The sequence below is a fragment of the Strongylocentrotus purpuratus genome, unplaced genomic scaffold (assembly GCF_000002235.5).
Source record: "Strongylocentrotus purpuratus isolate Spur 01 unplaced genomic scaffold, Spur_5.0 spur5_scaffold_14, whole genome shotgun sequence".
Lineage (NCBI taxonomy): Eukaryota > Metazoa > Echinodermata > Echinoidea > Camarodonta > Strongylocentrotidae > Strongylocentrotus > Strongylocentrotus purpuratus.
The window spans coordinates 33,005,488-33,033,322 of NW_022145599.1; the positions used below are offsets into that span (position 1 = coordinate 33,005,488).

General features: G+C 37.4%; 1 protein-coding gene and 1 long non-coding RNA gene across 2 annotated transcripts; both read left to right on the forward strand.

The window, feature by feature from the left end:
• The first annotated feature begins 9,704 nt into the window (after window positions 1-9,704).
• On the forward strand, window positions 9,705-13,659 carry LOC115923650. Its single transcript, XR_004064031.1, has 2 exons — window positions 9,705-9,845; window positions 13,009-13,659. It is a non-coding gene; the product is annotated as an uncharacterized LOC115923650 (long non-coding RNA).
• Window positions 13,660-14,562: 903 nt separating this feature from the next.
• Window positions 14,563-27,340, forward strand: LOC105439471 (adhesion G-protein coupled receptor G2-like). The gene is made up of 8 exons (XM_030984784.1): window positions 14,563-14,907; window positions 15,476-15,658; window positions 16,704-17,204; window positions 20,744-20,902; window positions 22,747-22,862; window positions 24,093-24,376; window positions 25,155-25,221; window positions 25,518-27,340. The coding sequence occupies exons 1-8, from the start codon at window positions 14,749-14,751 to the stop codon at window positions 26,032-26,034; spliced, it is 1,986 nt and encodes a 661-aa protein (XP_030840644.1). The 5' UTR covers window positions 14,563-14,748; the 3' UTR covers window positions 26,035-27,340.
• Window positions 27,341-27,835: the final 495 nt, after the last annotated feature.

Sequence of the window (27,835 nt, forward strand, 5' to 3'; positions counted from 1 at the left end):
CACAACTCTTCCTAACATAAAGATGACATCTTTTACAAAATACGGCCATTGTCAAGCTTTTATAAATTTAAAGGAAATACACTTAATAGACTTATAACATTTTGGTCTCAAGTGCCAAGTAAATGTCGACCCTTTAACTGTGGAACTAGAAAATCTGGACTTATTCAGGGAAAGGCACTAATTCTTTTGGTAGCATTTTTAGATCAGTCTCTTGATAAAGGACATTTGGACTTAAGACACGAACACAAATTATTAACATCAATAAGCACCCCGTGGAGTAATAATTTATTATCATTATTAATATTTTTTGATAAAAACCCACTCAAATATACAGAATGACATACATTATTATTGGGAAGCGTACGTATCGTGGTTCCAAAACAGTGCGTGATTATAAGTAAAAGAACGCGTACGAACGTAAAATAGTCAATCAATATTTGTGTGTATTAGTTTGTCATTTTCTTCTGTAAATTCAACCTTCAACCCTTTTCTCTTTGCATATATCACTAGCTCTGCATCCCAATTTGTTTGTCATCTATCATGGTATCTTTATATCTGCCCCTCCCCCTCCCCATACACTCATTCCCGCTCTTACCATGGTGTTAGTTTTGTTTTGGCAAACAGATGACGGTGGCTGTACGCCTATTAAACTGTGTATGAATGGATATATATATATATATATATATATGTTTTTTTTTAATTATTATTATTATTATTATTTTTTATTTTTATTTATTTATTCATTTATTTTTATTTTTTTGGGGGGTGGGGGTTCAGTTGATACTGTATTGGAACAGAAATTAGTTGGAGTGATGGGCAACGTAATTCACATCTTTAGCAGTGATCTCAGTCATTTGCCTCTTACCAACTTGTTTTAAAATGTTAATTTAAATGATGATTCCTGATAGCAACTTTCTGGCTTTTGCCGAAGGAAAATTGATTGGATCATGTGGGTAGAAGTGACAACGTAACAAACAATTTACTTTATTAGTTCAAGTTTCACATTTAAGCGCCATCCTAATCATATTTTTGATATTTTGATTTACTGTTGAACAATGTCGGCATAAATGGGTTATTTGATATTCAGGTTGCGTTAGAAAGGAAATAAAAAAGACAAGGACATAATCTTTATTTTATTGGACTATATAACATTATTTTGTATATACCGGGATGAAATAAATATTATGATAATAATACTGAAAAGTTGACATTATAAGAAATTACGGTTGTTATTTACAGCAAATTAATTTTGAAACTAAATTTGGAGCATTATATTTAAATATTTTAACATAAACAGTAAACGATGTAGTGAACCTTTACGCAGACTGTTAGGGATTTAATATTATGTACTTTTGTGCGAAATATATGTTTTTATGACGACTAATTGCCAAGTGCATCATGATACATTGGTTATTCGTCCGTAAGTAAAGTTAGAGTAATTATATGAAGAAAATAAAAGATTTTCCTTTTTAAAGATAGCAACGAGTGTGCTTCCAATCCCGTGTCAAGATGAAGAAATATTCCTATATGTAGCTTAATTACTTAACAGCTTAAAACTCTGATAAAGCTATGAATACACTCTGTAAAATAAAGAATAAAGATATGTACGTTCCTGAATTTTGTAAACACTCCCACCCTCCCTTCTCTCTCTATTGATATATTCTTTTTTATACTTCAGAGCTCACGTTCTGGATTGATGTATAGATATATAGACGAAATTGTATATTGTAGCTGATCATATGTTTAATTTCTTTGCTCCAATTTTTCAATTTTTTCTTTGCCTTTTTTAAAAGATATCAACGTGTGTAGTAGTTCTGACCCGTGTCTAAATAATGCCTTTTGCATCACCGGGGTTAAATATTTTGTAACAACAAAGAATAAAGAAAATGGCGTGGAGAACGTACTTCATACAGTGCGTGTAAAAAAGCATACCAAAATTTGGTAGAATATGATTTAATAAAGTCAAAACCAATGTGACCTTCAAATCTTTTTCATAATAAAGAATAACTGGATTATAATGATACCCTATTCATTATTTTGTCCTGCCACGGTAGACTAAGCACCAGGGTTTTAAAAAAGAGTCGTTAATATTTTTATGAGCCAAGTTTGCGTTGATGCACCGAATGTGGGTCAGGCAATATGCATGTGAAACTTTGGTTTTAAATGTTCTTAAAAATTAAATTCTGCTTCTTACCTCAATGCCTCATCACTTGAAGTGATATAATGTTTCTAAGCTTTAACAAGAAATTGTTGTAATCTACAAGATGACCTTAAATTGTTTTAAAGAGTCCACTAATTTCTTTTCTCATGATCTGCTCTTCGTCCAGAGTAGCATTTCACATGCATAAGGTATGTAAAGTGCATAAGGTAGCTATTTTGCTCGACCAGCACAAGACATCTCTGAGGTTTACTAATCCCAAAGACTTAGTAAATGCAAGAAAGAAGACATGGTGATAACTACCAAAGATATTGAGAGCAGACTATTATGATAAAAGATTGCATCCCAAATGAACTGTGTCCATTTTGAATGATTTAATGACAAGGCTTACCTTAAACAGCGGATGTCAGAGAACCTAGATTGTGTCATCACGACGCCGAGAATATCAAGAATTTTGCTTATAAATTAACCTGTTCTTGAGTCTGAGTTGACACTCTCACTCTTTTTTTTATTCAAATGCACAAAAGCATTACTAATATGAATTTATCAATCGTTTTCAGACTGAAATACAAATGCGCAAGGGCTTTTGACCTACATTTATTTTTTTCAGCCCGGACTTGGTACAAGAGGATTTTGACAACAGTTCTTTTCAAAGATTGCTGGTCAGTCATCGGTGGAAGAACAATAATGAATAAGGACTCATTATGCATAACATTAGTAGCTCTTTAGAATAAAATTTAATTAAATGTCACACCGATTATGAATTTTAAATACGGTTCTACCAAAGTTGTGTATAATTTTTTAACGCAACGGTTTAACGCTGCTTTCACCCCTATTTAATATAACCTAATCGATTATATTAATTAGATTGTATTGTTGATAATTTCATTATAATTATTCATGTATTGAACATTAATGCATTTAATTCACTAGGTGACAGATAAGATTAATTAATTTTAACCCATTCATTCAACGAAATGAACTATCAGGAATATGTGAGAGCAATTTCATATAAATAACTTAAAAACTTCATGTTGAATTGAAAGATTTATAAAATAAGTCACATTTGCATTAAAACTGTGAATATGTAGGATTTTGCTGTTTGAAGTAGTAAATTTATACCCTTATTGTGCATACCGGAATTAAAAATTTCACTGAGGTATTCCTTTATGTATTACCTTCAACTGGGCAAGAAAAAAATTGGGAAAAAAATCACCCAAACTTAGTTTTGGCGCACTTTGGTTCCTCCCTGGCCCACTGTGCGACGCTAGAAGATTTTTGCAGCGACTGCCGAATAACGTCAGGCTTATTCTAGCCTCGTCATCCGACTCTGTCCCAATCGAACAGTTGGCGGAGTTGGCGGGTAGGATATTGGAGATTTCTTTTCGATTTTCTGTTTCTGCTGTAGATTTCACGCCTCAGATTTCAAGGGGGGGGGGGTTAACATCTTTAAATCGGGCCGAAAATTTCGCAGCGACTCAGCCAGCCGCTAAATAAGCGGGGGGGGGGGGGGCACTCTTTTTTTGTGGTCTCGAAATTTGAAACTTTGACATTTGGCTCCGTTGGGGGGGGGGGGTAAGGTCACCTTTTTTTAGGTCAGCCATTGATATAATTATTATTATTTTTTTTTAATAAAAAAAAAATAATTACCAGAGGGGGGGGGGGGAGGGTGGGTGTTATTATTCACACATACAAAATACCAAGGGGGGTTAACACCCCAACCACCCCCCCCCCCCCTGCGTACGCGCCTGACTAGTACCGAGGGTGCTGTTTCTTCATCACCTCCACATGTCGCTGCGGAAGTTCAACAGCTTTTCAGGCAAGTGACACAGCTCACAGCACAGGTGCAGGCTTTGACTTCTTCTCTGCAAGAAGATCGTCCTAAGTCATCTAATCTAAGTAATCATCATAAGTCAGCATCGAGGTGCATCTCATCCAACTCGACGTCCGTCTTGCTCTAAGAGTCCACGGAGACAACAACGCCACCAAGGAGGTGAGTTTTGGTATCACTGGACTTATGATGACAGAGCTCGCGAGTGTTTGAGCCCGTGCTCATCCAGTCGCCGACATTCGACATCGCATTCGTACCCCAAGGGAAACGATCTAGCCAAGGAATAGCGGCGACAAGTTTCCTTGGCAACAAACTTCATAGTCGTCTTTTCTACATTCTCGATAATAACTTTGGCAAGCGTTTCCTGGTCGATACAGGAGCCGAAGTGAGTATTTCCCCCCATTCAATGTTGGAGAAATCTCAATTTTCATCAGTCGAAGCGTTCGAAGACCCAACTTCTATCCGTCAATCATTCGCCGATTAACACTTTCGGTGAGCGATCTTTTGCTTTGGATTTTGGACTGCGACGAGTGTTTCGCTGGATATTCATTGTCACAGATTTGAAGTCGCCTGTATAAGAAGCAGATTTTCTTATTAACTTTGGTTTATTCGTGGACGTGAAACAGCTAGGTTCATCGACACTAAAACCAATCTTATTGTGTGTGGATTCGGCGCCTACACGGGCAATATCAGTCCCACATATGTGGAAGGGGTTTCTGATGACCGTTTTCACGTTCTCCTTATCAGCTACCAGGACATTACTCGCCCGGTATACAAGCACGACGATGTGAAGGATGAAACTACCCATCACCCGGGCCCATCACATCCAGACAAGAGGTACCCCTGTTGCAGCTCGCCCTCGGCGTCTAGCTCCTGATCGTCTTGCAGTAGCTAAGGATGAGTTCGACCACATGTTAGACCTAGGCATTATTCGTCAATGAGACAGTAATCGGGCATCTCCGCTACATATGGTCCCAAATAAGACCCCAGGGGACTGGCGTCCTTGTGGTGATTACCGCGCCCTCAACTCTCGGACGAATCCTGACTGTTACCCTATACCTCACCTACAGGACTTGTCACCCTGCCTCAGTGGTAAGACGATTTTCTCTTAAGATTGATTAAATTCGTGCCTATCACCAGATCCCGGTAGAGCCGCGTGATATTCCAAAGACTGCGATAACCACTCCATTCAGAATTTTCGAGTTGGTCCGCATGCGACTTCGAAACGATGCTCAGTCCTTCCAAAGGCTGATGGATGAAGTAGTTCGTGGTCTTCCTTTCGTCTTTGTGTACCTCGATAACCTGCTCGTTGCAAGTACTACATATGACGAACATGAGGCACACCTCTGCCTACTTTTTGATCGACTTCGTGAAAATGGCATCGTCATCAACACTTCCAAGTGTCAGTTTGGTGTATCGGCATTGACCTTCTTAGGCCATCACGTAGATCTGCGCGGTATCCACCTCCTCATCGACAAGGTAGAACACATCCGGAAGTCCCCTGCTCCTACCCAAATCAGGACATCGAGAGAATTGCTTGGTCTCATCAAATTTTACAGACGTTTTATTCCTCACCGTGCTGATGTGCTCCAGCCTTTGACGGATCGACTGACTGGCAGGAAGAAGGAGTCTATCACGCTCAATGGCCCGAATTCACAAAGGAAATTGATCGACAAATCTTGGTTTTCGTACGTCATATGACGCGTTTTTACGCGTTTCTTACAAACCTGGTTTGTAAGGAACAAAAGGGGGTTTGGCGAAACAAAAGGAGGTTTGTCGACAAACCTCCTTTGTGAATTCGGGCCAATGAGGCTGAGCCCTTAGCTATTAAATCGAGCTTAACAGGACTTGGCTGACACTTCTATCCTTGTCCACTCTCAATCTGGAGTTCCTCTCTGTTTCCTCGTCGATTCATCAGACTATGGTATGGTGGATTGCTTCAACAGTTAGTGGACAACACTTGACAGCCACTCGCTTTCTTTTCCAAGCGATTTCAGCTGGCAGAGACTCGGTACAGCACATTTTCACTGACCACAAGCCTCTCATCTACGCCTTGCAGGCGGCCCGAGCAGACACTCACCCTGAGAGATTAGACACCTAGATCTCCTCTCGCAGTTTTCCTCAGATATACGTCATATCAGGGGTAAGCATAACACTGCAGCTGACGCCCTCTCTCGTCTACCTATCAGTGCCGTCGACTCAACTTCCATCGTCGATTTTGCTGCTTTAGCTCGATCGCAGAAGGATGGCGAGGAGTTAGCCGACTTCTCAGATACTTTGCTCAAGCTTGATTCGATACCAATTCCAGGCACACCCACTACTTTGCTTTGTGACATTTTCACAGAAAGTGCCAGGCCTCTAGTGCCAGTTTCGCATAGGAGAACGATTTCAATTCACTCCACGGATTATCACATCCTGGTGCTAGAGCAACACAAAAGGTGATACCAGAGCGTTTTGTTCGGCTGGGAATCAAGCGTAATATCAAGAACTGGACGCGTACCTGTTTTGAGTGTTAGAAGTGTAAAGTTCATCGACACACCAGAGTCCCTATGGGCTCGTTCACATCCCGAGATGCTCGATTCTCAGATGTGCATATAGACCTCGTGGGTCCACTTTCTCCTTTTGAAGGTAATAGCTATCTTTTGACTTGTGTAGATGGCTTTGCCAGATGGCCAGTAGCTATTCCGATCCTGGACATTACTGCCAAGACGGTAGCACGGACTTTTGTGGCCAGATGGGTGGCGAATTTTGGCACACCAGCAACCATCACTACAGACAGGGGAAGACAGTTCGAGTCTGCACTTTTCCTTGCCCTCACCAATCTACTAGGCACAACTCGTATTCGGACGACTTCATATCATCATGCCTCAAATTGGATAGTTGAACGTCCACACCGCCAGCTCAAAGCTTCGATCACGACTTTCAACACTGTACGCTGGACTGAAGTGTTGCCCCTTGTACTTTTGGGGATACGCACAGCTGTCAAGTCCGCCATTGGATGCTCTTCAGACGAATTGGTGTTTGCGACAAGCATTATATTGCCTGCTCAATTCGTAGAACCAATGAGGCCAGACACAGACATTGATCCATCGAATTATGTACATATACTGGAAGAGCTGATGAGTAAGCTACGCCCCACCCTTCCTCGCAGACAACAACATGCTGGTACCCAGATTCATCCTGACCTTCATTCTGCTAGCCATGTCTTTATACGCCAAGATGTGGTCAGGAAGCCCCTCGAACCGCCCTACAGAGGCCCCTTTCCAGTTCTCTACCGTACTGACAAGTTTTTCTCCATTGACATTAATGGTAAACGTGAAAACGTCAATGTGGAACGTTTAAAGCCTGCACTCTTACAGGATTGCGCAACTCCGGAGATTGCACCTCCACACGACAATGCCCCGTCATCATCGACCACGGTTCAACCCTCCACGCAAAGTTCCCCCGTCATCGTTGAACCCCGATCGACTGCCCAGCTCTGCATCTACCCGTTTTTATTTATACCCTTAGTGTGCATACTGGAATTATTACTGAAATATTTTACTGAGGTATTCTTCAATGTCTTATCTTTCAACTGGGCAAGAAGAAAACAAAATCAAAAAACAAAATTTAAAAAAATAGTTTGGGTGCACTTTTGTTCCTACCTGACCCACTGTGCGACGGTCCGCGAGACTGACGGTTTCCGTATATTCCGTTAAGTATTCTCTTGTTTTGCTAGTCTCAAGGAATGTCGGTCTAGTGGACTATAAAGTGGAAGTTTGATCGGGAATTCACTGTAAATCAAAACAAACGCGATTTTAGAAAGTCACATTTGGTTATAAAACAATTAGTATATGTCTGTTTCGAGTTTGTGTACATATTCCTCGGATAATCTATTCCTATTTTTGAAAAGCCTCATGTTCATTATAGCAAGTAGTGGGCAAATAAATTACTTAACAAATAATAACACATACCTTGACATATATTTGTAATCTTCTCATTAGTTATTCGAGCTCAGTGTGGAAATTACCGCTGCATTCACGGTGATTGTGTTGAGAACTTCATCTATCTGTGTAATTTTATTTCATTTTCGATGCTATTAAAGATAAAGGTGAGTTCTGGTAATAAAAAAATGAATTCTCACATAATGTCATTTGCAAAACAATTGGGTGAGTAATGAGCATAGAACGATTAGGAAATTAAGGTTAGTAGCCCCGACACCATTTGTCTAGTCCCATATACATCTTAATGTTTACAGTGCTTGTTACTTTACCAAGACTGGGCCAAGTTTATTATTATTTTGATGACTCCAGAACTTTGCAGTACACACCAAGACTTACATGCTACATGATCAACTTTTTCTGATCCATTCCACACCTTTTCTTTCACAATGCAATCGGATGACCAGAACTCACCTTTATCTTTAATGTCTAACAGTTGGAAATTGCATATTTTATATTCCGTGCAAACCGTGTCTCTGTTGTCACAAAATATTATCCAATTTTTTGTTTAAAGAAAAAGACCGTAATATATCGTGCATATGCTATAAATAATACATTCTACAGACTTTTTTTTAGTATCATAGGTAATTCTTATCGTAGTATAACAGAAAGAAAAATAATAATAATGATTATAATAATAAAAATAATAATACAAATAATGGGTTTATGAAGCTCTTAATACATCAACAATTGAAGTTAAAGTATTTCGATACTGTTGGTATACTTTTTTCCTGTGTGCAGAAGGGTTCTTCAAATACTTTTTGTATAGCTCTATCTTTTTCTTACATGATTTCAATATTGCTATTGTAATCCATGGTTTAGATTCCCCTTTTCGGCAACGCTTTTCTTTCAAAGGAAAACAAGAATTATGTATGATATTAAATTCACTGAGAAATACTTCATAAGCTCTGTCACATGACTCTTCATGCATCACATATTCCCAAGAATGTTCAGTCAGGGCGACCCTAAATGTTTAAAAGTTTGAGCGAGACATGTCTCTTGTATAATTTTTATTACATTGATCGCGCTTAAGCCATTCACTATGTTTTGACCGATTGAATACAAAAATTGGAAGGTAGTCTGAAATGTCTGCCATTAAAATACCGCTTTTTAACTCTAGACTTGTGTCATTGACAAAAGTATTAGGGACTTTTAGATTGAGTGGACGAGAACACAACGAACGCCGACTGATCATGCGTGTTGACGTACTCAGCTGCCCATGTTGACTACAATTAGAAATCTTTTAGATTGCTTTCGACGATATACATGCATGTAGGAAGTAACACTATGAACATGACAGACAAAGAAAGAGGACAAAATATACAGTTCCTCATTCTATCCTCAACAATAGGCCATTTTCGTAATGTAACCAAATTTAATGCATAGGTCTTTGTGAAGTGCACAATACAAATTATTTCATTCACCTGATAGGAATAATAGTACTTCAATAGTCAGAATGCAACTGCATATATTAAGTGGTGCTAGGTAGGTCAAGCCATAATGATCGAGAATGCGTCAACCTTGATTTTCCTAAATCTAGTACGGTACTATATGCCGCGTGCGCATAAAATATACAGTTCCTCAGGTAGACAAAGGAACATCCCTTCCCTGTTCTACACATTTTACATAATAGCAGTGAAGGGATGTTCTACCACAGCAATATGCCATTTTCGTAATGTACCCAAATTATCAACCTGTTCATGAGATTCACAATCTCCACTCCCAAAAAGTAACCGCATTTCTCTGTTACATTAATTAGAACGCACATGTTCGAACGTCACGATGGACACTAAATTCGGACAGGCCAGACTTCCGATGACTAAAGTTGGAATCATTATCGACTCGGAGGAATTGTGCCCAGAGGAAGATTCTGAAGGTAGGGTAATAATGTGTAGTGGCATATTTTCAATATTTCCGGGAGTGGGGTAGGGCGACTATTTTAATGGACTATTAATTTATGATTTCTTCGAAAATGTGTGAATACCAAAAAGTATTTCAAAACCTTTTAATTTGACAATTATAGGTAGTTTATTCAAGAATTTACTGACCATTAAAAAAACAACATCCGGAAGACATAATTGCGTACCCTCTTATCTGTCTCTTTTTCGTGCGGAGTAGTAATATGCACTATAATGTCACAGAAGTCTAATCTTAAAACAAATACGAGGAAAATGTTTATTAAACGGATCAAACATGAAAGTATAAATTGATAAATCATGCAGATTATGCACTGTTAGGATTCGCAAGCTTTTAAATATATACGTGAGTTCTCCTCTCACTAAATTTTATAGCACAAACTGCCATTTTCAGTAAATACGATATGCCTCTGATAGCCTAGCCTTATAGGGGCTTCCCCGGCCCACAACTATATTCCGTAAGTAATATGTGGTTGTTTAACACAATTTTGCAATCTAGATAACACTTGAACTTTTATTCTAGTACACTGATTTACAATCTAATATCCCAGACAGATGGGGTGATGGGCAACGAAGTACGAGTTGTACCAGTAAATTAAACATTTTCCCTGTGAATTTCATTACAGGATCATGACACACACGCTCTCTGACATAAGCATGTATCATCAATTCCTACTCCCAATACCATGCATTTCGTTTCCTTTGATTGATCTCATGTATATATGCTTTTTAGTAATACATTAAAAATACTTCCTAATCATGTCAATGTTAACAATACCGAACTAGAACAAGTCGACTGCCCTAAATTTCTGGGACCTTATATTGATAGTGATTTATCTTGGAAATCCCACATTACTAATTTGAGTAAGGTCCTCTCAAGAAATACTGGTATACTTTAATAGACTTAAACACTTTTTTCCCAGTAAAATTGTATTATCAGTTTATTCTGCTATAATGACTCCATACCTCACCTATGGAATTCTCGCATGGGGTAACGCTAGTGGAAATCTAATAAATATGCTTTTTCGCATTCAAAAACGCGCTATTAGAAATATTAATCATGTAGGATACTTTTTTCACACCAACAACCTGTTCAATGAAAACAGAATCGTAAAATTATCAGACTTATTCTATTGCAATGTTGGTATATTCATGTACAATTTATCTACTAATAACCTACCTGAAATATATGTACAAATGTTCCGGAAAAATAGATCCCTACATGATTATCCCACACGTCAGAGCGACGCATACCACCTTCCACGTACCCGAACTGTTTTTGCCCCAAAAACGATTATGTTTACAGGACCCAGTTACTGGAATGCCCTCCAGTTAGAGTTAATTGAAAGTCCTTCCTTATATACTTTTAAACGTAAACTGAAGGAACTGCTTTTCAAAGCATATCTTGATGTCAATATATGACCTTTGCGTGCAAGCACGTTGTGTCTTGTTGTCGTGCTTTCGGAAATACGTATTTAAAAAAAAACAACAACAATAAAACATCTTTACTTCTATATCCGAGAGTGCGACGGCTGACTCAGTGTGCTTGCTTGCTTCGTTATTCTATTTAAATGTATGCAATATACAAATGTATTCATTTTACTATTATCTGTAATGTTCGTTTACCAGCTGAGCACCCATTGCATGATAATTTAAGTACGTGTACTTTTATCTACACTGTAAGAAAGGAAGGGACAATATAAACAGCACCACCACAAGTTTATTATTATTTCCTTTTTACTTTTGAATCATTTAGACTGGTCACTATTTACATTTATATCCGTCCTCCATTTATCACCACAATTACTTTACTGGGGCCTACAGCCTTACAAGCTTGCTTTCATGTAGGTCCCATCATATTTCTCTTAGTTAAATCACAAATTCATATTGACCACTTATCTTTGTTATTATTATGTGTTATTGAAGAAAAAAAATTGTACTTCATTTAAAATATATGTATGTTTATGAGAAATATGAAAATAAATGAAAATAAATGAAATGTATTTAATCAGTTAAAGAGAAGGTTGAGTTCTGGGAAGAGGTAAAAAAATAATTTGTGAGCGTTATCATTCTTATTATGCAAGTGTGGAAGAACATCAGATAAGACACGTTCCCTGAAAAGCATGGCTCTTCAATTGCCTTCATATTCTAAATATGTCATGTAGCATCGTACAAAATCCGGGTAGGATTTTTACCCCATGTGTTCGTGTATTCCCATATACATCTTTCTGTGTGTAGTGTTTGTAACTTTACCAAGACTTGGCCAAATTTCTTATCCTTTTGATGATTCTAGAACCTTGCAATACACACAAATTATTATATGCTAGATGATCACCCTTTTCTGGTCGATTCCATACACTTTCTTTCACAATGCAATCGCATGACCAGAACTCAACTTCATCTTTTAGTCCTTCGGATAAATAATGAGGCATTGATATTGACTTTAATCGATTTTAGGCTGTGTTGGGTTACAGAGAAATACAACTAACCAATATCAGTTCAGAGGTGTAAATGAATCAGCTTTCTCTCCTCAAATTGGCATCCACCATTCAAATGAACGTAGAATAAACCAGTGTGTATAAAACAAATTACTTTAAAAGAAAAAGAAATCAGAAAGAAATTGAAAACACAACTTGTACAAATAGTAATTATAAATTTGTATTCGAATTACCAATTTGGAAACGTCAATGATCTTTTTCGATTATATCACTTTCATGTATGAACGACGCAATGTAATGCACGGAAATGGACTCAAAAGGGGGTTCAAGAATCAATCGATAGTACCTAACCGGAGAAACAGTTTATTTCTAAAAATGGATTATTGGTCAATTTTAATGTTGAAAGGCGAGGGATTTCATAATATCAACTTTTGTATGCAAATGGTGGCATTCAAACTTATTTTTTCAGTGTTTATTTGCCGATACAGTTCATTCACAACGCACCATTTGCTTGTCTGATTTCGTTTACTAACTTATTATGTTAACAATTTTTCACAAGGAAAAATACGAATTTCATGCTTTATCAGCATGATCAGTAGCAGAGATAGCAAAACGTATTCAAATGATGCTTAATCACTTTCTTTTTTTTCGTTCTTTTTTATATATAATGTTTTCTTTTTTCTAGGCCCTGCGGCATCAATTATTAGAGCTGTTTGCCATGTTTCTAGTAACGGCACAACTTATTGGAACGCCAGTATTAGATGTCAAGATGATATCACTCGACAATTAATGGAAATATTGATGGCAAGTTACACCATGATTACTTTAGATGCTTTTACAGATATGAAGAGGTAGACCGCGGCGGTTTGTATTAACGTGTGAATGAATGGCAACTACGCGCAACAGAGGTTCTATGGCTTTCTCAGTTCTTCACGTCTTCTGGTCACACGAACTCTCAGAATGGTCTGGTTTAATGATTGTGTAGGAAAAAAAATATCGTCCTTGTCTAGTTTAACCGACACTTTTGACTTTTTTTTAACCTGTTTGAAATACGAGATAAATAATCACAAGAGAGTTCGGAAGAAGCCCAGCGATCGACGTTTAGTCATTGTCTGATCGTATTGGCATATTTTTCACAGAAATGTACATGTAAACATATAAGCCTTAACTCTAGAACAATATTTAAAAACGTTGTGATTATTTTCATTCAGTTTACCCGACCTTTCGTGAATAAAGGGGCATGTTTTCACAAAATATTGTTTAACCCCAAAAACCGACTCGACGGGAAGATCCGATTGAACAAAATGAGCCTACGCCTATTTAACTTTACGTCATCATTAACAGAAAGAAACGCCGCTGGTTACCGCCTCATATTTAAATGGGGCTTATTAAATACAGTTTAAGAGGGCAGAATAATAATTATGATACAAAAGTGATGATGTATTAATCGTCTTCCATCCGCTATTATGTTGTCAATGTCATGAATGTAAAATGAATAGTACGATTGTTATACGAAACTATTAATTCCGTTATAAAATATTCATTTCAATTAAAGCTTCTTGGGTGAAATCTAATTATTTTCTATTTCATGTTTTGTCTCTTAATAGCTCTCTACTTCTTAGTCGCATTTCGTTAATTACTCAGTGGTTCATATACCAAACCTCTGCTTTAATAATAAATAGTTTTCCCCCTATTCTTTAATTACAGAACTTTGATATATCTGATCTCAAAATGTTTTATTGTCGGATGGAGAACCTTCTCAACTACTCTCGTCCTGGGTCAATGTTAACTACCATTTTGCAGTGTTTTATTCATCTTTGTTGCATCCCGTCAAAAAAAGATTTGTTCGTACGAACATGCTTATACAATAAATCGTAGGTGTGGTGAAAGATTCCAATCTCCTCTAACACTCAGCACTCCTGTACTTTTGTGTCTTATCCACTGTTTTCTTTTAAATGAAATACTTGTGTATCATAATATGGCATGGTTTGATATATTCATATAGGCAGGGGAAAATGCTACGTGCAACCTTGTCCAACTTTCTCTTACCGTTCAAAATGTAATTTGTGCATTCTTACGTAAAAACTTCTCACAGGGTTGTAGGGAACTTCGATTACGTCACCAACCATGCCCCCCCCCCCCATGAGGTAAATTAAGTATTCTATCCGTCAATTCTATCTTAAATGTGCATTTATATAATATAAGAAAAACTGATAGCATCCATGCTCATTCGTCAGCCCTACCCATCCATCAGTCTAGAATGACAAAATATAGTCCAGACCCCGCCCCTTCCTTCCTTCTTAAAATCTCCTTGCCACTGCAAGTAAATTTCGAGGTCTGCAAAAGAAGATGCCCACGCTCATCTAACGTTTTTATGCTATCAAAGAGTTGATGTGTTTTGTAGTTAACATTACTAACCCCTGATATGTGTGTCTCTTTATACTTGAAGAATGGGATATATGATGCTAATGTTGCTGAAGAAGTTTTCACAACAACCCAGAACTATGAGGACATTACCGTTATTGACATTGGCTTACTGTATGAGATCCTGCAGCTCTTAGCTGACCAGAACTCTGATACAAATGTGAGTTAATGAGTTAATGGTTTACCTTCCCTTCACGTACCTTATCTTATCGAACCAAATCATTTTACGTGTATAGAAAGAAAGCAAAAGTGTGCATGTTCAAACACATCGGTATTGCTAAGTGTGGGAGAGGAAGACCTCAATATCATTATCGACAATTATGCGCTGCAAGATGAATGATAAATCTGATTGTATACTTTATAATAGTATTAGAAGATAGAGTCGCAGTGGTTCAGGGGTTAAAACGTCTTCTGGAGAACCGGGGTTCGAAACAAAGACGATAAACTAGTGTCTATTGATTGGTCAGGAATTATCAAATCATCATAACCAAGTCCCTGGTTGCGTACTTACAAGCATTCGCATCCTTCATAGCAGTCAGGTAAAAAACAATCTATCAAACCTAACTTATAGTAAAGGGTCTGAAATAAGAAGCTCAACGTATTCTCTGAACCCTGCACATTCGTGTCTCCAATTACGTCTTGTGATGTTTTGACGTGTCTCGTTTGTAATGAACGCAGAAAGTCTCATCTCTTTTGTTGTGTAATGATATCTACCTTGTCTTTCATAGGTAACCGGTCTTATAGTTGGAATAGTAAACAACGTGATGTTTGTCGACGTGGATGTGCTAGCCTCTGCCCAAGAGAATGGCAATTATGCTGCCCTTATCGTCCAGGTCTTGGAATCTCAGTTGAATACCGTCGACATTAACAACGGCACGCTTGACAGAGCTTATCCTAATATAGCAGTTCAGGTAAACTAGACCTTTTAACTGTCACAAATCTGTACATCGTTTAAGCCCACATTGACTTATAAGACTGTATATAGCAGTTCAGGTAAATTAGACCTTAAAGGGATCCGGTAACTTTGTCTCATCAGATTCTGAAGCAAAATCCTTGATTAAGCTCATGCTGTAATGATAATTATAAACCTTTAGGTCAGTCAGGAATCCCATGAATTTTACAAGCCGATCGCCTGTCGGATTATCAAGATAACGGTTTTCATAATACTACAGTCTATTGGGGAAAATGAGTATGGTAAAACCGGTCACTAACATATTTCTGTTTTCCTTTTTTGAGGCACTTCTTGATCATTTTGAATCGCGATTATTTTTATTCTTATTTTATTTTATTTTTTATTTATTTATTTTTTATTTATTTATATATTATTTTTTTAATTTTATTTATTTATTTATTTATTTATTTATTTATTTTTTTTTTTTGGGGGGGGGGGGGGGTGATTGGGTAACTTCACCTCAGATTTTGAAACAAAATCCTAGATTTAGCTAATGCTGCAATGATAGTTTTAAACATTTAGGTCAGTCAGGAACCCCATGATTTTTACAAGCCGATCGCCTGTCTGATTATCAAGATATTTATAATTAGAAATCGAAATCAAATTTTACTTTTTCCTATCGGTTTTCATAACACTACAGTCTATTGGGGAAAACGAGTATGGTAGAACCGGTCACTCATAGATGTTTACTTTTTTGATGCACTTCTTGATCATTTTGAAGCGCAATTTTTTGGGGTCTTCAATTTTATACCATATCACAGACACTGATAACACGTATAGGCCATGCATCTCAGATTCAACTTTGTTAAACGATGCCATTAAACAAAGGCAAAAAAAAAAAACACCTCCAAAACGTATCATATTTTAAAACGCGTGAACGTGTGTGTAAATTATGATTTTGTGAAAATTTGGTGTATTGTTCTAAAAGTGTGCTCAATGTTTATAGCAATAATATCGAATATTTCGATAATTGCATACTTATAACTGCATACACATACCTGTAGGTGATTGACGTCCCTTCAGAAACTGCTGGAGACGGCATAGTGGTCACCATATTAAGTATGGACACCGGTTCCTTGAGCAACAGTGACATCATGGTAGAAACACACCAAGACACACCTACTGATTCTGTCCCAAGAGACACCTTTGCCAGGGTTGTTGTACCCATCGAGGTAGCCCAAGTTTTCACTACTCTAGAGGTCACGGAAGTCCCATCAAGTTCTAACAACACTACCAATGGAGACAATCTCGGCACAACTACCGCATCAGGAGTGTCAAGTGGTCCTTGGGAAACGACGGGTAAAAGCTCTATCGGGTCTCTCAGGGTTGCTTTCGTTGTGTACGCCAATGATGCCATGTTTCCTTCACCGAGCCTTGCTCTACTCAACCGGGAGACACAGGAGTTCAACCGTGAGATTAATACTCCAGTGGTGTCCTTAACAATCGGCGGACAGAAGATAGAGAATCTCATGGAGCGTGTCAATATCACTTTCTATAGATTCAAGGTAAGCATGGTATGAGGTGCACTGGAGAGTAGACAAATGCTCCGGTGATAAATGCTCTGATGTCAATATCCCATTATTAACAAAATACGTAACTTCGGTCTTGGACCAAAGACTGTACCTATAACTCTAGCCCTAACACTAAACATTATACAGATATTGACTGCCTAGAGGGGCAATATAGCATTTTAAATCCTCGAGGGGAGCTATATTTTTGCGCGCTGAGGAAAAATATAACACCTCAAGGGAAATGAAATTTTATATTGTTCCCGAAGGAAAAAGTCAATATTATATTATGACGACCTATATCAGATACAAAACAAGATAAATAGAAGAAAAAAAGGTAATAAAAATTTAGGGAATTGTTGCCGACTCACCATTCTTAGTTTCATTCTAGGCCTAATTCATTGTAAAATGCTTTCTTGATTCCAGTGGCAGTGTCGGACGTTAAGGAATCCGCAAATTTATCGTGAAATTATTACCATTATTATTGTGCTGTAGATGCTAAGATAGGCCTAATTGAAGAATGCCTTCTTGATTCCAGTGGCAGTGTCAGATATTAAGAAATCCGCAAATTTGTGGTGAATTCCAACCGTACAGTATTTCTAAACAGAAACAAGCTCTAAACTAAAGAAAAATAAACGGCAAATTCCAACTCCGCAGTAAAAGTTTGGATTGAAACACGAAAATACTGAAAAATCCAGTTATTTCTTGTCTCTGTCTATTGTCTAGATAATTTAGTCAAAATCAGATTAATTGTAAAGGTTGACATTATAATTATAACAATTGTACTGCCGCTTCTTTTCCAAGGCTAGCTTGTTAGATAAAACATCTATTTGTGGTGATGACTAAGAGTGTGAGTTTTGTGACGATGCAGTCTCTTCTGTGTGTTGTACCGACACTAGAGCTGCAGTACCACGGTAGTAGTACTAGTACTTGGTCCTGGTCCTGGTCCTGGACTAGTAATAGCGGGATGAATGCTAGCAGAAGTGGATGGTGCTGTAGATAGGCCAGCTATTTCATCACTCATTGATGAAAGACATCTGCTCATGCGGTTTTTTTTTTGCTTCATTGATATAGGAATAGTGCTTGATGCTACTTTCGGACTTGTGTCCGGATACGGACATTATGTGTATGGCTTCGAATCCACTAGCGTCTAGGACATGAATAGATGTGGTTTGTGTAGACTTTTGATGTCTGTTCTTCAAGATATATTTTCTTTATTTTCTCACCAAAAGTGTTCTTGCCTGCGGGAGAATTGCAGTACCACACTTGCTCTTTGCTTTCCACGCTCGTCTTTGGACGCTGAAAAAAGTCACTGCATACTGAATTATGATGAGAAACATACCTAAGAAATGATTCAACAGGACAGTCCGGCTTATGATTTTCATACATCCTTACTTGTTAACTGCGCAAGTTGTCTCTCCCACAATTGAACAAATGCATCATAATGTCGATGAATTCTTTGTTCTGAAGCCCGTGGGAAGTATTTACATCCTTTGCTGTTATAAACAAAAATCCTCCTTTGTAATGGGATCTTTGTGATCAACAGACCCTTTTCTTTCCTTCTTTAGTTTTACAAGAACGGCGTGAAACATGTCATCAGCTTCTTTGTACTGTGGGTCATTTACAATGTCAAGACCGAAAGCACTCACTTTTCTGAAATGTCTCGGCAATCCATATCGCAGTGTTATAATGGACCGCTTACTGTACAATTCTCCATTCGATCTACGAACCTCAGCATAAATTGATCGAAGAAAGTTACTCAGTTCAGTTGCTGCAATTGTTTCCGAAAGTGTAAATCCTGTAAGTTCACTGTAAGCTTTCAGCACATTCTCAGCAACATTGATGACTTTCTAAGTAGAACGGGAATCTTTTTCATCAATCAGTTTGTCCAATTCTTCCTCAACGAACGAAGCAAATCAGCTCGTTGAAGCTGCCATATTGACGAATACAAATTTATTGCAATTTCATATTTCGCGCTGCGGCGGCGCACATTGGGCCAGGGAGGAACCAAAGTGCGCCAAAACTCATTTTGGGGATTCATTTTTTTATAAATCCCGAGGAAATGTTTGGACTTTCCGCTTAAATTTTAGTACCACCATTTTCTCTGATGTCTAAGCTTTAAGTTGATTCCAGATTTGGCTGCCTGATTCTGCCCGTCATTTTGTTAGAGCCGTTTTTCTTGCAACAGTGCCCCGAAAAATGTGTTTATTTTTGGTTCGCGGCGTCAAAACAAGTGTCACGCGCCCCCACGCGCCATGATTTATTACCGCGAATCCTTCATGATTCAGCCGCGGACCCCCAAAACACCTTTTTTCGGGGCAATGTGACAAGGGAAATCGGCTCTAACATTTCCTCTGGATTTATAAAAAAAATGAAATAAAAAAAAAAATTAGTCCATTTTCACTGAATTACCTTTTAATATATCATGAAGATTGTGCTTCTATCAATTTCAACCCATTCATGCAACGAAATTAACTATGAAAATATGAGAGCAACTCATATCAATAACTTAAAAACTTCATGTTAAATCGAAAGATTCATAAAATAAGTTACTTTTGCAAAAAAACTGTGAATATCTATGTAGGATTTTGCTGTTTGAAGGAGTAAATTTATACTCTTATTGTGCATACCGGAATTAAATATTTTACTGAGGTATTCCTCAATGTCTTACCTTTCAACTGGGCAAGAAAAAAATAAATCACCAAAAATGAGTTTTAGCGCACTTTGGTTTCTCCCTGGCCCACTGTGCGGCGGTGTACTGTAGTGCATTGAACTTGTAGTGTGAGCTTGAGGTATTACGTAAATTACGTCATGTTAGAAAATATAACAACCTAAGAATCACTTGGAAACAAGGCTAGGGTAGGAGGCAGTTTCCATAAATAAAAAAAAACACAGAAAATGCAATACATTTTCACTAATTTATTGCATTTTACCCCGGTCCCCAACATAAACAAATCCTCTGGGTGGCCATGCATTATGGCTCAAGGCTTGGGCACACAGAGGTTTTTTTTTTTATGCCCCCTACCCTAGCCCCCGCTGCGTTCAGTCATGGTTCAGTGACAAAGCAATGGCCTCGTAACTTTGAGGCCCCATGATCAAAACCGTGTCGATGTGCTATATATTAGTGCCCTTTTTGGGGGCATTAATCCTCATTACTGTCATGTATGACTTAACGGCGTAGGTCCCCTAGTTGATAAGCATAGAAGCATACACATACTTTAGCAGTCACGCAAAACACACATTGTCAAATTATTATTCAATAAAATCTGAGAATGTATACTATTATCTAGATCTATTATTTTTAAATTATTTTTTAAATAATTCCGTAAATTGGGGTAAAACAAAAATATTCCAACTTCATGAGCGACAGTGTATGATAAAACCTAGATGCCTAACATAAGATAGGCCTATATATTGATTATACTTATGTGCTATACATGTCGTAAACAGGCATTTGCTAAGTTCTGTTGCCAGTGGTTGTGAGCCGCATGTCTCTAACAAGTTACATATTTGTTCAAATAATTTACTGATTTCAGCCCGACTCACGTTATCCTACTTGTAACTTCTGGGAGTTTAATCTTGTTAAATGGTCTATGGAGGGATGTCAACTGTTACTTGATAACGCCGTCAGAAGCTTCAGTGATGAATACTACACATGCGCCTGCGACCACCTGACAAACTTTGCCGTTTTAGTGGTTTGTGATTCCTTCCACATGTTTAACATTTTTTGCATACAAACTACCTATCTCTAACAAAATACAATTTCCTCTTGTATGCTGTTTATGATAACCCTAATTATTCCAAGAATAATCAAAATGTAAAATTGTAACTTCTATTCTAGTTTCATAAAATATCTTCATATTGCTGGTATCATATAACATGCAACAACTAGATGATACTAAACAGCATTCATTTTGAAATAAGAAACATTCCCTTTTCTGTCAAGGATAATATTACATATGCAAAACTATATATGATTTACAATTAAAGACTTCAGGTCAAAAAAGCCATTCAATAATCGTCATCCAATAATAATAATAATCCGGTTTTTTATATAGCGCTCAATACACCGATCCAACGATGTACCTTAGCGCTTTACAGATATATTATTATCCCGGTCATCGGATTCAGGCTTACCCGCACACAATGTGTGCACATTTTCCACTCCCTGGGGAGCATTCCAGCCAGTCGCCATTTTACAGGCGCACAATTGCTCGTTCAACCACATGAACGTTCGCATCCTACCGGGTACCCATTTAACACCTGGGTGGAGAGTAGCAAGTGCAGGTAAATATCTTGCCAAAGGATATTAGTGCCGTGTCGGGATTCGAACCCTCGACCTTCGCATCTACAGTCAAGCGCCTTAAACCACTCGACCACGACACTCCCACATCTCTTTTCCTCTCTTTATCAAGATAAATTCTCGTTTTCCAAGCTAATCTTATTTCTCCATTAATTAATGTCTCTGATAATTTGCTTAATTAAATTACTGCAAAAAAGAAATAACTAGAATTCAATTACAGTTTAACTGGTGTGTGAACGCTTGGAAGACAGGAGCAGCCCGTGTGCAGTACAGATAAGTCTGGTGCAAGCTAGAAACACAAGAAACTGCCATTCCCAGTTTCAAAAGGTGCAGCCCAAGAATGCTGCCGTCACCCACTCTGTTGGCCTAGCTGAAGCCATCAAACCACTAGCAGGCTAGCTGCTGTGGCTGCTCTATTAAAGACATTAGGGCTCAGAGGTCTTCCTTCTCAAGATCCTAAGCTTCAAGTGACCAATATAAAATCTTACTAGGGTTCATTCTATACCAAAGCTACTAAAATATTGCCTTCACCTGCTTAACAAAACTTTGCAAGAAAACTATCTGAATCACCCTAATATTAATAGAGATTAGAATTCGAAACTTGCAGGAAGCGTAAAAGATTGTGCTAGACAAAAGGAAAGAAGCACATGCATATGAACATGCTAATAATCTATTAACTGCACTACATTATATTTCGACAATTGCAAAGACATGACTATGACATACTATTTGGGTCAATGTTTGTAAAGAAAGGCTGAGATAGAAATGACTAGTACCAGGCTACATGTCCTATTTCTTAAAATGTTGGATAATTCACTTTATCGGTCATTTATCTTGACCGTTTTGCAAATGAAACAGACTTGAAATTCGATTTCACAATTTTTAAACCAAAACAATGAACAAAGATGTGTTCATTTTGAAAAGCTATACTGTAAATCGTACAAAGTGCAGAGCAATACACGGTTAACTTACTTTCAATGAGGTCCTGGACTGGGAATAGGGAGATAATGTAAATAAAGTGTAATTTAGTAAGAAGGTATTGTCTTCATCCCAATGTTTACAATTAGGATTGATAAAATTGAATGGCGTGACGCGCTTCAAACCCAATAGCAGATTTCACCTGTTACTTTTAAGCCTGTTATCAATGATCGAAGTTCAGAATGTGTATACAGATTTATTAATTCTTTACTGTAGTAAATCTTATTTCATTACTCCTGTACACGTTTTACGCTGAAGGACATATATGCAGAGGACAAACCTCCGAAACCTGCACTCCGTTTATTGAGTATCATTGGGTGTGCTATATCATGTGTGTGTCTGGTCATCGCTATCGCGTCCTATCTTAGTGTCAAGTAAGTCAAAATGTTTGTGGCTGTTCTTTTCTACCAGCCCTTCCCAATCCCCCAAAACAATTATTTGAAAGGTATAATCAATCTAAATCAATTAATTTATACAGAAAAAAATCCTAAATAATCATGATAATGTACAAAAGCGATTGAAAATAAAAGAGTTGTTAGTGAATCTTCGAACGGAATGAGTGATGTATATCAGTACAGCGATTTCAAGTCAATGGTATTTTCGGCACCCATTTTAAAGTTTATATGCCGGCTTATATGCCTCAGGAATAATGATTATTCTGATTACGTAATACGTCATTTGAATGTTCACATATTTCAATAGATGATGTTTAAGGCAATTAAAGGAAAATCAAACAGTTCCGATTTGTACGAAAGCCGACAAATAAGAGAAACAGAATGGTGACAGCTTGAAGAAACATGACCTATCATAAGGGAGTTATGAATATCACAAAATATATGTGAATCTCAGATTGGCAATTTGGTAAGTGGAATTTGTCGTGTACACAAACATGATTAATTTCTGCTTTGCTCCTAAATGACTTCTCCCTCGGGGCACTTCTCAAAACATAATATGGATAGCATATTATAGGTCCTCTAAAAAGAAGGACCCTCCTGATTCATGCATTTTGAACAAAGTGACAATTTACAAATTTTCTGTGTTTAAACAAATGGAGAATTTGTCCGGTACTACGTCACAGTGACATTATCGATTTTAAGCAAATATGGAGCACCTAACATCCTTTGCAATTTTTTTTAAAAAGGATAATTATTATTATTATTGTTACTTAATAAATTGTATTATTATCATTATTATTTTTTTGTGGAGGGAGGGGGGTAGGGGTCCTTTTTTATGCAAACTTTCACCAGTCTGCTTCTGTTGTGTCTCTCAAAAGCTTTGGAATAGCTTACCACGGGACATAAGAAAAGCCCCGTCTGTGGCCGTTTTCAAAGTTTTATTGGAGACACACCTGTTCTAAGAATCCTTTTGAATAAGTTTTGGTTGTGTGTTACTTTAGGATTTCTTTTACTACAGTGTGAGGCAGTATATTGCATTAGCTGCACTTTAAATCGATCGTATTATTAAAATTATGTCGTATACAGTTTACATGGCAAGGAACTGCCCTTTGTAGTACAATCAGATCAAAGAATTTTCGTTTATTTCTAGGAAGAAAAAAGAAAACTAGCCAGACAAAACGTACTTACGATAATATCTTTCATCAACAGGAAGATACGAAGATCTCAGACTCACAAGATTTTCATCTGTCTTTGCACCACCCTGCTCTGTTTGTACACCGTCTCCCTCGCCATAATCGCTCTCGACACGGAGTTCAAGCATGCCGAGGTCGAGTTGATACCGTGTACCGTCCTGGCGGCACTCGTCCACTACTTCGTGCTCTCTTCGCTTACGTGGATGGGCATTGAGGGGTTTAACACTTATCTGGTCATCGTAAAAGTGTTTAATACTTACATCCCGAAGTTTATGATCAAAGCTTCGATTGTAGGATGGGGTAAGAACTATTGATTTTTCTTGATAATACAACAAAATAATACACATCTAGTGCGTATTATTAAAGAAAACAATTACAAGAGACGTGACCTGTATTGGTGTCTAGATGACGCTAAGGATCACCACAGACTTTTCAAGAACAGACAGCGGTTGTTTTTACACTTGATTCCTTTAATCACTGTTGTACTATTTGTCTTGTTAAAGGAGGATAGCCACGCCATCCCAACTCACCGCACCCTTAGAATGGCATCGGCTGCTGGTATTACTCTTAGAGGTGTTTTCCCATTTACCTACCGAGGCTAATCAAATTTTGCCTTTGTTCTAGACTGTCGCGCGTTAATGTTGTGCATTGGCCTGAACCTTTGCTCTCTCCATATATATCATATGTCTTTACCTGATCGTCGGGTGACGGTGTACTAATCGAGTGTTGAGTTGTGGATTAGTATCAGACGTAGATGACTCTAAACTCTACACTCTAAACCCTACCCTCACCCTCCCCACCCCCTGAATAATCAGGACCACATTGTTTGAAGCGAAAAACGCCTTGGGCAACCTTCAGTTTTTGTTTATTATTTGTTTGTTTATTTGTTTATTTGTTTGATTATTTATTCATTTTCTATTTCTTTGTTTTATTATTCTCGTATTTTTTTTATTTAAAAAAAAATTACTTGTATAATTTCGTATTATTTACTCCAAAGTGTATAAAGCAATGGAGCTAGTATAACAGGAACATTGTCTTATTTTCAAAATATATATAATTATTTTCTTTTGAAACTCAGGTATCCCGGCTGTGATTGTTGCTGCAACTGGGGGAATCACTATGAACTATTATGCTGAAGAAGATTAGTAAGTTGAGCCATATTTGTACATGAGGAATCTTGCGAAAAAATGGTAATTGATGAAAAGTTATAACTGCATTCACTTCGCGTGTATCTATGTATCGAAGTTCAAACAGAATACTCCTATTATTTTGTGTCGGCAGAATGGCTCTAATACAGCTCTGGAATAGAGGAAACAACAACATTGCTTGTGCTTGACAATCATGACTAGGGTACTGATTAATTATACTAATGCGAGGTCAACCTTGTTTTCTGGAGTCTTCTCCAAGCAATGCTCACTTTTCTCTTTATCTCCATCCACAGTTGTTACATCCGGAAATGGCCCCTCATTGGTGGTCTCTTGGCCCCAATGGCTATCATCCTCATCATCAATATCACTGTGTTCATCCTGGCAATGTGTCGTCTGAAAAGTTCTGCACGATTGGCAGGACGTGTGAAGAAGCACTGCAAGACCGATCGTCAAGAGACCCTAGAACGGATCCAGAATGGCATCGCCATGTTGCTCCTGCTTGGCTTCACCTGGACTACTGGATACCTGGCCCTGATCAATTTGGACTACACTGAACTCCTCTTCATCATCTTTAACTCCTTGCAAGGCTTCTTCATCTTCGTCCTCTATTGTCTTCGAAAGGAGACCATCAGGAAGCAGTGGCGCCGTTGTATTTGCTGTGCACTGTTGCGGGAAGGTGGCGGCGCTGAGTCCCACGGAAATTCTGGACGAACACCAGGATCTACCAGTGGGACTGGAGGCTCCCAACCTATGTTTGAATCTTCGTCTCCCATATCTCATACCAATCCATCTTTTGAAAACTCAAATTAGATAAAAAAAAATCCATCAGGCTGTGAAGATTCATGTGCGAGCGATGTATCTCTTGTCACTAATAGCCAGAAAATGATAGTAGACATGATAGACTTTGATTTAAATAAGGTAATTTCTAAACCCCAATGCATTGCCTATCGAAATTATGTTCAGATTACGTAATATGGCTTATTCGTGTTCCTACATTTCAATGTGTAACGCCCAAGTTTATTAAAATTGCCTGAAGTTAATTTGTTTAAAGTCCTAGCGATCTTGCTGTACATAAATGAAACCCTCTGGAATTTTATTAAAACGCTTTGTAATTTGTTATTTGCTCTCGATGGTAGGGACTATCTGACTTGTTGGAATTATGTTGTATGAATGAGCATTATAGGTTGATACACAATAATGCATTGTGTGAGTGCGGAAGTGTTTGTTTGAATGATTAATTGACACATTTTTATATAAACATAATCATATGCAATAACACGAAAGGGTTGTAGAGGGGTAGTATGTTTGTTTGTTTAGTTTGCTTCATTGTTAAACATTTCACATAGCAAGGTTGTCTCATGCATAAGATTTAACAAGAAAATACACAAAACAGTGTTAAACATTTCACATAGAGAATCGATGATGTGAAATTATGAGGAACCTACTTAGTAGCACAGCTTGTAAATTATAGGTTCCCGAAATAAATACAAAATATCGATTTCTGATTTCGATAGCAAAAAATAACGAAGTAATAACAGTTTGAGTCACGGACACATTCGCATTATGAATAACATGTAGACAAGTTTTGCAGCCACGATTGAAGTAGGCTACTTGTTGCTGCAATATGAATATTGTTTAGATGAGAATGGCCGATGGACATTCCGATTCCATTTTAATGCCCAAAATACTGTTTTGATTGTATTTTCTAAAATATTCCTGATAATTGTTTTCAATTATTGTAAATTCTAAATTTTAAAGTATATTAAAAGAGCTTTTCTGTCCTGAAATACGTTACAGAAAAACCCCAATATTATTCGTTTAATATTTTTTTTTTTACGTATTTATCATTATCATTATTGATAATATTGATATTATTATTATCATTATTACCACTATTATTGTCTTTATTAATCTGTTTTACTTAATGCTTTATAATTACATCGGATATGTCAGCTTTTTAGGCTAAGACAAGATTAAGATATCCCCTAGCTATGTCGAGTGATTTGTTGAGTATAGACGTTCCCGTACCAGCCAAAATCTACATGGACATTGCTGTAAATAAAATAAATACTGTAAGTTTGTACTTGTACCATTGATTTTCATATTATATACAGAATCTGCGATATTTCCATTATATATATATATATATATATATATATATATATATATTGTAGTGCATAATCATTAGACTATGGATTAGACATACTAGTACTAGTAAAATAAGATAAAGATGAAGGTAATTTGTATAAAACAATAAAACCCATCGCGACGATGGTGGATACGTGTTCATGAAAGTTATATAATCATTATTCAAGTTTGCACTGGCAGTACTTTTTATGATAATAGGTGGAAGTGTTATTTTCAAGAGGACAAACAAAATAGGTGTTCTAGAAGCACCTAAATGTAAATACAATGTACGTGACCGCTCTGGATCTTTCATGGGCTATCCTGTCAAATATCTCTTTATATGCCCTTTCTCATGTCTTTTGTACTACTGTATTTTGATATGTTTAGCTTGGCAAAAAAAAAAAAAAAAAATCAACTCATATCAACCTCTACTACTTTGGTAATGATTATTCCAACATGCACACAGTGGGACATACGTAAGTCT

Excerpts from the sequence above, each read along its gene's own strand:
- LOC105439471 (XM_030984784.1), top strand. The coding sequence starts at position 14,749 with ATGTGTGTCTCTTTATACTTGAAGAATGGGATATATGATGCTAATGTT. Across the intron at positions 14,908-15,475 it reads ACCAGAACTCTGATACAAAT|GTAACCGGTCTTATAGTTGG; the intron begins GTGAGTTAATGA and ends TGTCTTTCATAG. Across the intron at positions 15,659-16,703 it reads ATCCTAATATAGCAGTTCAG|GTGATTGACGTCCCTTCAGA; the intron begins GTAAACTAGACC and ends ACATACCTGTAG.